This window comes from Electrophorus electricus, chromosome 26 (genome assembly GCF_013358815.1).
Source record: "Electrophorus electricus isolate fEleEle1 chromosome 26, fEleEle1.pri, whole genome shotgun sequence".
NCBI lineage: Eukaryota > Metazoa > Chordata > Actinopteri > Gymnotiformes > Gymnotidae > Electrophorus > Electrophorus electricus.
The window spans coordinates 9,325,347-9,340,763 of NC_049560.1; the positions used below are offsets into that span (position 1 = coordinate 9,325,347).

At 46.1% G+C, this 15,417-nt stretch overlaps 2 protein-coding genes across 8 annotated transcripts in view; one reads left to right on the plus strand and one right to left on the minus strand.

Annotated features, from left to right (window-relative positions):
* The window catches only part of si:ch211-247n2.1 (calcium-activated potassium channel subunit beta-2), a 19,603-nt gene extending 17,657 nt beyond the window's left edge, over positions 1-1,946 (plus strand). For 4 of the 6 annotated variants that reach the window (XM_035523130.1, XM_026997030.2, XM_035523128.1 and 1 more), the window contains 2 exons: positions 591-871; positions 983-1,946. In XM_035523130.1, coding sequence (XP_035379023.1) covers positions 591-871; positions 983-1,064 — 363 coding nt within the window. In that variant the 3' untranslated portion in view covers positions 1,065-1,946. Of the gene's footprint in view, positions 1-590; positions 876-982 lie in introns of those variants that run through there. The other 2 variants (XM_026997036.2, XM_035523131.1) reach the window with 1 other exon arrangement.
* A 6,971-nt stretch (positions 1,947-8,917) lies between these two features.
* Positions 8,918-15,026, minus strand: zmat3 (zinc finger, matrin-type 3). 2 transcript variants are annotated; one of them, XM_026996931.2, is made up of 6 exons: positions 14,885-15,026; positions 12,456-12,814; positions 12,085-12,219; positions 11,771-11,937; positions 11,126-11,223; positions 8,918-9,592 (listed from the first exon to the last, which is right to left on the minus strand). In XM_026996931.2, exons 1-6 carry the CDS (start codon positions 15,000-15,002, stop codon positions 9,384-9,386), a joined length of 1,086 nt encoding a protein of 361 aa, XP_026852732.2. In that variant the 5' UTR covers positions 15,003-15,026; the 3' UTR covers positions 8,918-9,383. The 2 variants fall into 2 exon arrangements, with proteins under 2 accessions (XP_026852732.2, XP_035379164.1); XM_035523271.1 differs by having other exon boundaries at positions 11,126-11,226; positions 12,456-14,775; positions 14,885-14,966.
* Between the last annotated feature and the right edge of the window lie 391 nt (positions 15,027-15,417).

A 15,417-nucleotide genomic window follows, 5' to 3' on the forward strand; every position in this document is an offset into this window, starting at 1 on the left:
CAAACATGTATTGCTGATTATCCTTGATTGTTTCCTAGATTATGATTGACAGTCCAGTAAGAATAACAAAGCAGAATTCCAAAATTGTATTTAAGTGATATTTTTCAATATACAGGTATAGACTTATTATTTACACTATTAAGGACACTTTGGCGCTATTACAATTACCACAATTAAAAGTGCAACTTGCTAATATGAATCCACTACATTAGTTTCTTAGGTGAGTGTATCAATTTCCAGTTTGAACTATCAGAGAAACCACTATATATTAAACTTCACTTTTGATAATTGAATAACATGAAGTGCACTTGTCGGAACAGAAAAACATCTCACATAGATTTTATTGTCTCTCCCAAGCAACTTGAAAACTTGAAATCAACTGATCAATTTTGAAAGCTTGGCTTTAAAGAGAGTAATATTACCAAGCTATTTACGGTTTCACTGACGTGTTGGGCTGCTGTTCTGGTCTCCACCCTGTTTTATGGAGAGGTCAAAAGGTCACGTCTCGTTCTTGTCACTACACCATGGCTCTGCAGTGCCGACGCATTCCGAACATTCCTGATGGGAAAGGTAACTGTCTTTCCCTACAGTGCTTCTACATCCCCAAGTGCCGCAAGGAGTACTCCGTGTCACACGCCCTGGTGACGGACATCTCTGAGCGGCTGAAGGCATACGGTCAGGTACCCTGCTACTGTGACCCCACAGGACAGCAGGACAGCGCGCTGCTCACACGTCTCTATGGTCGCAGAGCTGTCCTGTCCTCATTGCTCTGGCCCACGTGCACGCTCGTGATGGGCACGCTCATTGTCGCCATGGTGAAACTCACACAGTACCTCTCCATTCTCTGTGAGCAGATTAGCCGTATCAAAAGGTGAGCAGGCACGATTCACTCCCCCCCCCCACACACACACACACACATACACACACACACCCTTGTAGAAAGAGTGTTTCAGAGAGATGTGTGTCCGTGTGTCCTTCACAGGACTGGTCTCCCTCCGCGTGCAGGGACCTTACACTCCGTGGACGGGACGAAGTTTAACAGGCTAATTCTGGACCGGCTCTGAACGCAGCCATGGAAACACTAAAGGTCAAAGGTGGAAAGACTCTTCTGCTCAACCCTGTTTCCTACACTTCCATAAGAACCATCAAGCTCACGAGTCCGCGCCACCTCGTGTGCTCCGCTTCTGAGCCCCTGTTCATTTAAGCCATCACTCCACACTGTAGTGGCAAGCATGAGGCTTTGGTGTCAGATGGTGTGACCCCCTTCTCTGGCCCCTTCTCTGACTGACCCACCGGCACCTCAGCGGCAGACACTGGGAGTCTCACAGCAGAAGAACACATCTGCTCCAGCTCCTGGGAATGTGAGTTTCCAAGCCGCCATGTTGCGGAGCATCCTTCTGTTTCCCAGCCCTATCTAAGAAACTGCCACCGCGACGGGTCTCCAGAAGAGCCAACCTCGACGTTTTCACATCCTACACTTCTGGAGAAGTCCCCAGGCAACGTGAGCGCACGCGCTCAGAACTCTCTGAGGAGGAATAACTGCAGTGCCCATAAAAGGATGATGGACGATGGAGTTGATAAGTGACCCAAAGCACAACGACCTCACTGAACTTGCATATGTGCGCAACCGAGCGATCATTTCCGTGCACCATGTGAACATAATCGATGACGTACTCCCCCATTCAATATCACTCACTGCTTGATTTGCGATTACAATGGCCATTTATTTCCAAAAGAAGAAAAATTCCACTCATGTTGACAAATGTTTGTTGTTTGTTTAGAAATCTAAAGCTTAAAGTACCCCTGCATAATTAGTACAGAGTAATGGATTCTACACTTTATTCTTGATGACTTTTTGTTTCAAATTCTTCTTTTTATAGGTTTTATAGGATCTCAGAAAGAAAACGATGAATATAATAAATATAAATAAATAAACATAACACAGACGAAGCGTGTTCACCACATTTATTGCAGAACCCGATTGTTTAAAAAAGACAAAAATTCAACTTTATTGCAGTAGATTGTATTTCTGTAATAGAAGCGCGCGTTACTGAAGACAGGTACCATCCACGGCAAACCTCTCTCTCAAGGGAAGTTCAGTGGCCTGCTTTCTATAACTCTGCTCCTTGTCTTACACACACCAGACTCAGTTTTATAGTGTCAGAACAAAGACAAAACCTTCACCATTAGCTATCAGTGCTTCAGGTGAATGGATTCTGATGTGGTGTCCTTCTTGGGCTGATAGCAGGCAGTCTAATACTTGATTAATATTAGAACTTATGTCTAGAACTTGGTACAGTTCAAACCATGTCAATCGCTGTCTCACTATTATATTCAAACATACTCTAGTGTGTAATTTCACTGGTGACATTGTAGACGTCAGTGGGTCGGGCAGCTAATGGCTAACGACTCGCGTGCAGTTCACCAGCGTGCAGTTGTGATGTTAAGTGGTGCTACAGAGGGCTGGTTGATTTGACTGTCATTGGGAAATGGATTTGCCTAGAATACCTGAAACATGACTGAAAAGGGCACCTTTCACACACACACACACACACACACACACACACACACACACACACACACACACCAGCACCATACAACACACACACACACACCAGCTTTGTACAACACACACACACCAGAAACATACAACACACACACACCAAAAACATACAACACACACCAGAAACATACAACACACACACACACACCAGGACAATACAACACACACACACACACCAGCTCCATACAGCACACCCACACACACCAGCTCCATACAGCACACCCACATACACCAGCTCCATACAGCGCACACACACACACACACACACACGCACACACACACCCACGCACACACACACACCAGCCTCTCAAATGACTCCTCTTACAAAGACTTCTCCCGCTACTTCTGTTCTGCTGCCTGAGAGGCAGTTTAATAGATATAATTATTAGAGAGAGAGAGAGAGAGAGAGAGAGAGAGAGAGAGAGAGAGAGAGAAGGCACAGCTGGATGATGCCATGTTTTTTTTTTTAAGTTGATGGGGCAATTTCCAAGGTTATTGACAGGCAATAAATGGGGCAGCTTGTTTAGACACAGACACATTGAGATGTGAACATGTGCCTGGAGGAGTGAACAAGAGACTCATCTGATGACTGACTAATGTTCTCCATACTCCCCCTCCCTCCCGCCTCCTCTTTCTCTCTCTCTCACTTTCCATTTGGAATAACACACTGTAAATCCTGCTCTCCGACGGATGATAACTGAATTGTGGGAAGGTCTGTGGGGTGCGTTTCTCAGAATATCTTTTTGTCATACCAGCTGTGGGTTGACAGAAAAAAAACCAAAAAAAAATTCTTAAACTGGTTTTGTATGTTTGTTTCTTTCACGATTTCTGTTCTTACTTTGCATTCGAGACGATCACTGTTATAATGATTAGAGTATAAAACTGTTTATCTAAAGACAGGAAGAACACACAGTGAAAGTGCACAGAGAATATACTGTCATGGATACATACACACTCAAAAGAGTGTGACAGGGGTCAGATGTTGGGTCATTTCATCAGTAAGTGCTTCTTTAAGTACCGGTGTTTCTGAAAGGTACCAAAGATCCAGGTGACAGCACTCCGTCACAACTGAACCCACAAACCTGGATCTGCAAACCGGGTTTCCTACTGACACAGACCTTTATAGTCAGTACCCAGAGCTGTGAAACATCAGAAAAAAAAGATGAGTGTTGTTGCACTGAATTCATTCAATTAATTCATTTATTCATTGAAATGAATTTACATGTAGAAAGATCACTTCCTTGTAAACTATCAATACTGATCGCAAAAAAAGAAAACAATCCCTCGTGTGTACCTGGAACTTTAAAGAACGTCAGCGACCTCATGGCACCAAATGTACCACACCACATCGTGTTGTTTTGTTGGGTTCCCAGGATTCAGGCCCTGCAGGTCTGAGTTAATGCAGCGAGACTGTTTAAACTCACCCCCCTGCCCAGGCAGCCGGGGTGCTTTCTCCCTGAGCAGAGAGCCCTGGTCGCCCTGCTGTTCCCTTGGCAACGGAACATAGCGCCCTGGCTGACGGACACTTCCTCGCAAACACGCGGCTTCCTGCGCTCGGGCATGCAGCTGCACCACTTGTTAAACAAGGACATCTGTGTGGGAGGGGCGGGGCCTCTGGATACAGAACCAGGGGAGAGAGAAGAGACACAGAGACAAGCTTTTCACCCAATTAAACACAAAAGAGCTTCACAGGAAAAAAAAATTTCTTCTCTTGTTTACACCTAACTCATGAAGTCATGGTAGATGTTGGTGGTGTAAAGATGAAGTTTTGGACTAAATTTCCTTCTCTGGTTGTATGTAATGAACAGTAGAATAACATATTCCTGTCAATCATTACCCTGCTGTATAAAACCACTAAACAAACACCAGCGGGAGATGTATCCCACCCTTAGCACACCTAGTCCATTAACAGCATGCTAGGATACCAAAGAATGTCTTGTTCTACAGGTCATGTCCTCAGATTTAAAGGGTCTGCTGGTTCTGTGGTGATGTATTTTTCACCCCTCGACAGTGGGGTCAGACCTGTGGCTTACAGGAAGGGAACCTGCTGTCATTCATGGGTAAGGCCATGAAAGTGTGTTAGCATGAACGGGGATCCGTAACATCAGTAATGTAATGTCAGTCCATAATGTCAGTAATGTAATGTCGGTAATGTAAAGTCAGTAATGTAATGTCAGTCCGTAATGACAGTCCATAATGTCAGTAATGTAATGTCAGTCCATAATGTCAGTAATGTAATGTCAGTCCATAAAATCGGTAATGTAATGTCAGTCCATAATGTCAGTAATGTAATGTCAGTCCGTAATGTCAGTCCATAATGTCAGTAATGTAATGTCAGTCTGTAATGTCAGTAATGTAATATCAGTCCGTAACATCGGCAATGTAATGTCAGTTTGTAACATCGGCAATGTAATGTCAGTCCGTAATGTCGGTAATGTAATGTCAGTCCATAATGTCAGTAATGTAATATCAGTCTGTAATGTAATGTCAGTCCATAATGTCAGTAATTTAATATCAGTCTGTAATGTAATGTCAGTCCATAATGTTAGTCCATAATGTCAGTAATGTAATGTCAGTCTGTAATGTCAGTAATGTAATGTCAGGACGGCCATGTGAGCACATTGGCCACCAGTGATTCAGTGTTTTAAATAGGTTTTCAGCAGGAACTCACAGTGAGTGGACACACTCACAGTGACAGTAAATGTGTAAACTCCTATCTAAGGGTACAGGGCAGAAATCACACTGCAGACACACTATTGATAAAATGACACTGTCCTACTTCAAACCGCTCAATCCATTTGACCTTTGAGACAATTTTCCTCGTTTTCCTTAACACCTCCCCAGGGCTTGTGTACGGTGACTCTGTGCAGCAGAATTTAAATGACCGTTTAGCTGATCCTCACGTTCACTCCCAAGCCTCTCGGGGGTAGAAGAGGCTTTGATCCCCTTAATCTCAGCATTACAATATGTAGGAGGGTGTCCTGGTGAAATAGAATTTCTCATTAAATGGAGGATCATATATAACCCTTGTGATGTAGCACACGTGGCTGTATGAGACACTGTGGGCTGCTAATGTGATGATCTGTCGCCCTCTGCTGGCCTTCATGGGTATGCCTCCTGATTGTCATGAGCCAAGGTCGCAGGCAGTGGCACACTGCATGTTTTATTATGAACTAAAGGAGTTTCTCTTTGGTGAACATAACGCAGTGTTGTTGTGCAATCTTCTTTACACAAGTTATGCTGGAATGCTAAAATGGTGATTCGCATAAACCTCTCCAAGATTCGAACTGTAACAGACGTTAAAAGAATAGAAATATTAGTCGAACACACACAAGTAAACACGCAGATGGCGAATTTCAAATCCGCTGACTAGGACAGATAGTACAGCTCAGGTCACTGCCTTCCGTCTTTACCACTTAGCAGTGAAGAGGTGTCATACTTGGCGCTATATATAGTAACTGTGTTGTTACTAATGTCCCTGAACTTACAGAACATACAAAAAATGTCCATTTAACACTCGATGCATTCTCAAATAATGATTTGGTACGAATGAGCTGAATTGTCACAGCAAATTTGAAGAGGTAAATTGTCTGGTGTATTGAGAACATTTCCTGGCGATTAAGTGTCCGTCAGGAATACTGACTGAGGTCCAAATCCAACCCACAAGTGTTGACATAGGAAGGGAACCTAATTCTAGTGTTCCGCCAAAGCGTCTGGCACTGAAGATGTCGTGGGACAAACTTCTTCTGCCCAAACACTTCACTGTTCCAAGAGCTGGTCTCAGATCAGCAGCTTAAAGACCTTTAAAAGTTGAGCTGACACTTTCCGCGGGATCTCCGAGGGCGCTGGGGAGGTCCTGGGCACGCAGGGTTCGCCCGGTGCGCGATGCGCAGAGTCACGGGGGGCTTCGCACTACGGGTGGGGTCTCACTACGGGGGGATCGCACCACGGGGGGGGGGGGGGGGGGGGTCACTACGGGGGCTTCGCACCACGGGTGGGGGCTGCACACCCCCTTACACACTCACAGCAGCACGAGCTCAACGGAGACACCCGCGCGCTAGGCTTGGTTCGTGAACTGTTCTGTGCTGCGTCGGGGCGTGGAGTCGTAAAAGGACGCGCTCGGGTGTTTGCAACGAGGCTTAAATTCAGTGTTACATGTCACACCGATGTTTACAAGAACAACCACAACGACAAAGTATTAACATAATTATCCTTTAATTAAACGTTTTGTTTATACATATAATACTGTGATCGAAATAATTGTACCAGTAGTCTCGCCACTATATTTATATCATTCCTTCTTCAAACACTCGTAACATTTTCGTACTTTTCATGTTATCATGGGTGGGGGGAAACAGGAACCAGACACTGCCACATATTGCACTATGAACATTTCAGCCTTCATTGAACAAGGCTTCCTCGAAATGAAGGCGCGGTTTCAGAAGGCACTACAGTTAGATCTTATTTTGACTCGTCTCAAAATAAAATAAACTCGAAACCCCTTCAGAAAACAGTGTCTTCGCACGACTTTACATAACAGGAAGGCCTCAGAGTAAACACCGGACCGGGCCTCCGTGGAAGTGGCTATTTGTTTTGGCAGGAAGAAGCGCGTTCGCTTAGGCTGTGCAGAGCCAGAGCGCGCTCTCGGGAGCGCGCCCTCGGGGCGCGGGGGCGCGGGGTCGCCGCTTCCTGCCCGCGCCGCGACCAGATGCGTCGGGCGACGACTCGCGGAGACTGGAGACTTCCGCTCGACGTGCATTCGCCCTGAGTCTCGCACTTCGGAAGCTGCGCACGTGTGAAAGGTCGCTTAGTGAGCACGGGAGACTCAGCCAACTAACCGAAAATGGTCACTAAGGCAACGCTGACGTTCCTGTCCGTGCCTGATTTTAGAGTCCATGACCTAACGAAGAACATGCAGCCAGACTGCAGGGGTCCACGGCAGAACCGTGGAATCACCAAGCGCGAGGAGCAGGATGAACCCTTATGGGAGTGAAACAGCATGCGCTGTGTCGGTACTGGTGCACCCGTTGCTCTATGGCAAGACTCGAAACAGATCTTTTCCACCAGAAAGGCGCGTACACTCAGAGGCACTGGCTGAGCCGTCTTCAGGAAAACAGCCGAAGTATTCTGAATGCTCAAGTCCCCAGGGCGCCCACAGAAGGGGAACGTTAAAGAGGAGCTTTTGGCCAAAATAGACCGATGCAGAGAAAGCAACAGGCTATGGCCATCTTTGAAGGTCACAATGTGTGTATGGGGCAATGTTCTCACCGGAAATATTCGAGTAGAACAACACACGGACATCCTTAACATTATCTATAGTATCATGCTCGTGTTTCCAAGTATTTATACATGTTTACTGCTATGCAAAACAAAGTGTGTGCAATAATTAAGAGATTACTGAAAGAAAAGCGGAATGAATCCAGAGGCAGACATCAACTGAAATGGCTAGAACAGTTTCAAGAAAGCGGCGTCCTTACAGTCTGACACATTGCAAATGCCCTTAAAAATGCATTAATCTGTAAATGTAAACAGGTTCATATAACGGCTACAAAATATAGTGACATTGAAGTTAAAACGTTCTCTTTTCACAAACGTTCTTCCTGCATGTATATTGGCAGAAAACGGACACGTCTCACGGCTTCAAGCCTCCTCATTTGCGATTGCTTAAAAACGCACAAAGCGTGTTTATATCTAAGTCAGCGTGAGACAATAAACGTTGCGGTGGACGTCGTATTCGCTCCCCTCTAAATAAGATGAGAATGCTCATTGAACTGATTCTCATTTGAGGTAGGGCTACGCAGAGGGACTCACCCACGTCACCGTGTCCACATGGAGGGCGACGAACCTTTTCGCGATACTAATGCTAGCTAAAGCCCGGTCCGAGCCCAATGCAGCAGTCTCTGCAGGCGTGCGTGCATGGGCTTCATCTACGATATGGCTGTGCAAAACCAGCAAGGAAATTTATTGTCATCGCAGTCACAGTACCTTCTACAGGCCCTGCTCTACCTACATTAACCTGCTCACAGCAGCCCAGCTGCTATTCTACTCATCATTCTACTCATTCTGGGTCTCCGTACTCAGATCTTTACTCCTGAAGTAACGCAGTCAACCCACAGCTGGCTATGGAACAGATCTCTGCCTCAGATGTTGCCCCTTCCTTCTGTTTTTGAGGCAATAACTGCACAATTATTCATCTGCAGTTTTTTTTTTTTAAGAAATAAAGGATGGATCTGAAGTAGTTTAGTAATTCATAATATCACAAGAACACAGCAAAGCATATATATATATATATATATATATATATATATATATATATATATATATATATATATATATATATATATAATTTCCAAATAAACATCATAATTTGTAATATAATATTATAATAATATGTAGTGGAAGTGAAAAAATGTAACCAGAACTTGCGTCGGCCTACCTGGATCATAGAAAGTTCTCACGTCTCCCGATATTATCATAATCTGGGATTAGGACCTTAATACTAGTATCAGTCATTATAAGGCAAACTGATCCATATGTAATTATGGGGTCTGCGAAGCTGCTTTTTAACCCAGTGTGGGACTGGAAACCATTCCACCGAGGGGACAGGATCTTACACAAAACAGGAAGCTTCTTTGAACTTCACTCTCAAACAGACACAACAAGATGCACAACCCAACTTTAAAAAAAAAAATCACCTGTAATTCTCCAAGAGGTAGCTCTCATTCTCCTTCTTCCACCTAGCAACATTAAAACGTTCTGTGCAAACAGGGCCTGTGATGAAGTCAGGGGTCGGGCATGTGGAGAGTTCTTAGGAGCTGTCCTAGGTGTATCCCAGGTTCTCCATCTCACTGCGGTACCGCTGCTCCGACACTTTGCTCTTGTGCTGCTTGCTTTCCAGGTGCAGACGGAAGTCGGCCTCCTCGCACGCCCCCGAGTTGCACATGGAGCAGTAGAACTGGCCACTGGGTGTCACACACATGGCCAGATCCCGGGGGATGCGCAGTCTTGGGCGAGAACTGAAGTAGGGCCCTGATGGACATGCCCCAAACAGCAAGATCAGAAAACAGTACACTAAACAACACACTAAGAACTCTTATGTCTCTCGCGCTCTCTCTATGTGTGTGTGTGTGTGTGTGTGTGTGTGTGTGTGTGTGTGTGTGTGTGTGTGTGTGTGAGTGGAAGAAGATTCCAGGTGTGTAACTGCAGTGTACTGTATGTAGTAAGAGATGTAGAGACGTACACAGAGAGAAACAGAACGTTGCAGACAGAGGTCCTTCATCAGCTGTGCAAGCAAAGTGCTTCTCACACACACACAAACACACATTTGTATGTGTATATATGGAGAGAGAAGAATTCTTACATAAATAATGTCTTAAATGTATGGACAGAGATAGACGGAGACCTCAGCGTGAGTCATTGCTCCGTCTTTGCATGGCGTCTCACTGTTAACTCAGTCTTCAGTCTGAGCCTAACTAGATGTGGTAACGTCTTAACCCTGCTGCCGGAAAGAATTACTGTCAGCTGGAGTGAGAGACTAATCCTCATTTTATTTTAGGATGGAATTTATGTCTCACTATTTCTGGACTGGTGTTTTGTAAAATATGATTAAACCTAAAGTGGGGGCAGTGCTCTGTGTGTACGTGTGTGCATGTGTGTGTGTGTGCGTGCGTGTGTGTGTGTGTGTGTGTGTGTGTGTGTGTGTAGGGGAGAGGGTCAGTGGGGCTATGTGGGGGACCCTGAGACCTACAGCCATGTAAGTGACGTTCAAAGCACCAGCTGACGTGAGCTGAAGTATCAGCTTGCAAACACCAAAGGCCTGATGCCAGTCTCACCCTTAGAGAGACTAGCACAGGCCCACCCTTAGAGAGACTAGCACAGTCCCACCCTTAGAGAAACTAGCACAGTCCCACCCTTAGAGAGACTAGCACAGGCCCACCCTTGGAGAGACTAGCTCAGTCCCACCCTTAGAGAGACTAGCACGAGCCCACCCTTGGAGAGACTAGCACGGGCCCATCCTTAGAGAGACTAGCACGGGTACAAACGCTAGAGCCCAACCCCCTGTGGGCCACACCACACTTCACATAAGAGGTCACAGCTGTTCCTCCACCTAAAGTCAACCATAGCTGTTCCTCCACCAAAAGTCAACCATAGCTGTTCCTCCATAGTGCTTGAAGAAAATGAAACGTGATCAAAATAAGTCAGACATGTCTTGGTGGAGGTGTGTTGTGTACCTGCTGTAGCAGGGTGGAGGTGTGCTGTGTAGCTGTGTACCTGCAGTAGCAGGGTGGAGGTGTGCTGTGTAGCTGTAGTTCCTGCTGTGGCAGGGTGGAGGTGTGTTGTGTACCTGCTGTAGCAGGGTGGAGGTGTGCTGTGCAGCTGTGTACCTGCCGTAGCAGGGTGGAGGTGTGTTGTGTACCTGCTGTAGCAGGGTGGAGGTGTGCTGTGTAGCTGTAGTTCCTGCTGTGGCAGGGTGGAGGTGTGTTGTGTACCTGCAGTAGCAGGGTGGAGGTGTGCTGTGTAGCTGTAGTTCCTGCTGTGGCAGGGTGGAGGTGTGTTGTGTACCTGCTGTAGCAGGGTGGAGGTGGGTCCGTCGGCTCTTGGTGAACCTGGACTCTAGCCCCTCTTTCCGGGAACGTCTCTGCATAAGGTCTGCTGTATCTCTGCTAAAACACCACACTCAGTGAGGATTTGAACTTTTTTGTTCATTTTTTGACACTAAACAAAACATAAAGGGCTTCAGTGAAGTAAACTCGCTTATTAACATTACGTGAAAAGACTCACAAGGCAACCGCTTTGGTCATGATCGTAAACTGACACTGACATCAAACTGACATCGTTATGCGTTGTTTAAACCACACCACTTTATTTCGTGTTCTAGCACAATGATAACCGTTCTAGTCCAGGCTTGCTGCTTTTGAATAGATCCGATATTCAACTGTGGAGCAGGACACTGTATCCAGTCTCCATTTTCTGTTATCAGCACGAAGGCAAACAGAAGATAAATCCTAATGGAAAAAGTCCTTCCTCGATACAAAACTACCCGCCAGCTATCGTCGTGTGCCGTGCTGAGGTGAACTTGGATTATAAACACCCTTCTGGACGTCACTGGAATCCAGCTCCTGCAAATCACGACAGCAACAACAAATCCAGCCTCACGCCTGCGAGACGAGACAGTGTGCGGAGGCCGTGTGGTGGACGGAGACTCACGACGAGCTGGCGCTTTGCTGAGCCTCGGCCAGACGGAGCTTCTTGGCGTGGTTCTTGCCCTGGTAGTGGGCGTGGGCCACAGCTGGCGAGCTGAAGGAGGCGTCGCACAGCTTGCAGTAGTCGTTCTCCGTGGCCAGGATCACCCTGCCGGGGCCCTTGACGGGAAGCTGAGGGCGGGACGTGGTGGGAGCGGTGAGCTTCTGATTAAGATCGTGCAGAGGCTTTCAGTGTGACACCGCAATACCTATTTATTCTGCTGTACTGGTCCCTTTGACGAGGCAGCTTAATAGACACAGAGATGAGTGGAGTTGTACCTGTTTGCTCCCTGCACCGACGTTTTCGGAGGGCGGAGAGGAGCGGGACTGCTCCACTTCCTCTGGGATGCGGATGGGGGGCAGCTGCTGACTGCCGGCGTGAAAATTTCTCAGTTTCTTGCTGTGGTTTTTGCCCTGGAACCCAACAAATGCAACCAATGTTTTTCCTGTAAGGCACACAACCAAAAAGCTGAGCAACACCTGTAGCATTGTTATGGCGACTGATCTCACAACCGACAGGAAAAGACAATGCTACAAACCTCATGAGGAAAAACATAGCGCGAGGCTAAATGCTTCTTCATTAAAACTAAGCTCAAGCCGTTTCACCCTTTTGTGTGGGTTCGGTTTGGAAGGCGTACAGAAGTACTCACCTGATAGTGAGCCTGCGCTTGCTGGGCTGAGTTGAGCGTGACGTTACACAGCTTGCAGTACAGCGGCTTACAGAGTTCCTCCAGCGCAGGGTCCTGCTCAGCGCCTGGCATCGGGCATTCCTCCTCGGGGGCCTTGGGGCTGGGCGCCAGGGGCACCGTGATGGGGGCGCTCGGAACCAGCTGCAGGTGATGTGGCAACGGCTTGGCAGACAGAGGCCCGCAAAGTGGGAATGAGAGCGGGTCTGGGGACATGACTGTTGGGGGCAGGCCTAGAGGCTCAGGGAGGGTCAAATTCTGGAAGGCCTGAGGCTGTTGCTGACACAGGAGGTTCACAGGCGGCTTCGGTGAGGACTCTGGGCCTGCAAGTGGAGCCATGTGTCGCAAGAGTTAAAATAACACTTTATTAATCCCCAGAGGGAACTTAGAGTTAGGGTTCACGAGCGGGAAAAGCAATTATAGGGAAACAAGGCAGCGACTTTCACACGACTTCAACATCTTGTGCCGGCGGTACCGTGACTTCACTCGCAGATCCTCAAGCCAAAATAATCAAAATTAAAACACCATACGAATAGCACACGCAGTCAAGTGCAGAAAACAGTTCTTCTTGCTGTTGAGGAGGTTTGACAGGTCAGTGGTTACACCCCTGTCCCATGTTTCCACTGGATTAGCTCTGGTGAAGCTCTGACTTGTATTATTATAGGCAAAGGGTGCGTGAGATAGCGTGAGAGCATTAAGGGCGGTTTTGTTTCCAGGACAAACAGACAGAACACATCGCAGTGCCGAAAGAGCTTGACGTTAGAAGAGAGTAAAAAAAAAATCCTGACAGGATTGAAGGAAGGTGAACCGTGACTTAGGCCAAGAGGATTCATTTCAAGATCTTTGTAAGATTCTGGCCAACAAAGAGATCAGAACACCATTATGTTTATACTAATATGAACAGAATGTGTCATACCTGTGTCCACTCCTGCCTCTGTCTCTGTCTGGTGCCAGCAGACAAACCTGATATCTCTTGGTCATCAGAGAATACATGTCCAGAAATAGGCCCGAGGAGGACCTACATAGTTCCCGCTGAAGGTCAGAGCCTCAACCATGCTCTCCCATCTAGGTTTTTTAATTCCTTCTTTTTAAAAAACGAAACAAAACTCTACATACAGACGACAGGCACAGCTGCAGTTTTATTCCCTGTAGGAGGGAGATCTTCTGTTGAGTGAAAAAGCGCTCCCTTATATAGCGAGGCTGAAATGACTGTTAAGTGGACTTTAATGACCATTGTAGGCGTTAATTCAACACTGGTGATTTTTCTGTGTAGGCATGTATAATGCAGGCAGCACCGGGTACACGAGAAGGTAAAGGTAGGAAACTGCCTGACGCAAAAGCGTGTCTCACATGACTCGGCAGTGCTAAACACTAGCTGGATATTGTTTTTAGTTCACCTTTAGGTAACTATTGGTATCATACATAAATATTTCGAACCATTTTCTGTCCTTTGAGGGTTTTAATGACATTGCTATGACTGTGGTGACTGAACATCAAAACTAGGTTTTACACGGGCACACAAATGAGGCATGTCACACATCTGACAGTGGTAGTGCTTTGTGTATAACAGCCTGTGGCCAAATGAAGACTGATATCTAAATTAGAGCCGCAGCATTAAATGAGATGTTTTATTTCATGGTAACTGGGAAGTAATAATTTCTGTAATAAACAGCCTATTAATGTAAACTTTTGTGGAATTAAATTATCCTCATGAAAGTCTCCTTTTTAACAATTATAGTTATAAATGTATAAGACCAATTAGATGTTCATACCTGGGGGAGGGGGGGTCATGACCCTTAGACCCTTAGTGGCATTTCGGTTTCTATTGTTTGAATAAATATATCATTTTTCCGTCAACATTTAATCCTTCCTGCTGGTGTGTCGACTACAGAAATTGAATTTCATGTGTGGAATCACAGAGAAAATCCGGTCGTATGTGTGGAGTATTGGCATTTGGGCTTAATATGGTTCTAATCGACAGACCTGCTGATACACTTGAGACAGCTTATAATCAAATTTAAATAGTCACGAAACCTTGAAATCGCTTAAGTTAGGCATGAATGCGCATCCATTTAACTAGAGTCGAGCTGTTGAAAAAACCCATCTGTGCAAACCTGTGCAAACCAGAGCAATCTCGTGCGGAAGAGGCTGACGCTGGGTCTCAAGGACTGGGAAGGCGCACCTGCCCAGTCCGATGACATCTTCCACACTCACAAATCACTCTCACAGCACCCGGTCCGGATTTCAGCAACACACCCGACACAGATGCAGACGTGATGGCGTGCTGGAGGCAAACGTATGTTCTGATCAATTCTGCATCGTGTAATGATGCGCAGCATCGGTCTGAGCGCAGCGCATCACCCGCAGCGTCCGGACGAAATGACACATCCTACCTGGTATCCGAGGGAGGTAATGGCTGCTGTTTCCGTACGTTACAGGCTGCAGGCTGTACGTGCTGCAGAAGTCTGCGGTCTGATAAGCTGCATCTCTGTTCCTAACATTCATCGCCATCTTCCCCGCATCCTTCAGCGCTCGCTACCCAACTTCTTCCAGCCAGACGCGAACCGCATGATTTGAGGTTCCAAAAAAAGGGGGGTGTAGAAAAACGGAGACTTTGATTGAAACACCAATGAAACACGCAATGCTTGAGATTATACTATATATTTATATTTTTGTAATACAAATGCTAAAAACTGCTTTAAAATACGCGGCAAAACGACGTTACGTCTGAAAGACACTGCAGCGCTGAATGGCAACGTCCCTTGTTTGGTTTGGTACAGTCCATTTCCTATAAAGAAAATAATTCAAAAATGTGATTGACAATTCTGAACGCGCTTGAGTGTAATAAGGTATTAATATCAGAGAGCAATAATGTAGACGAAACCACGTCTCAAATAAAAATAAATAAACAGATAGACAGTTAAAT

Excerpts from the sequence above, each read along its gene's own strand:
- zmat3 (XM_026996931.2), bottom strand. The coding sequence starts at position 15,002 with ATGGCGATGAATGTTAGGAACAGAGATGCAGCTTATCAGACCGCAGAC. Across the intron at positions 12,815-14,884 it reads TTACCTCCCTCGGATACCAG|GCCCAGAGTCCTCACCGAAG; the intron begins GTAGGATGTGTC and ends CTCCACTTGCAG. Across the intron at positions 11,938-12,084 it reads TCGGTGCAGGGAGCAAACAG|CTTCCCGTCAAGGGCCCCGG; the intron begins GTACAACTCCAC and ends TCCCGCCCTCAG.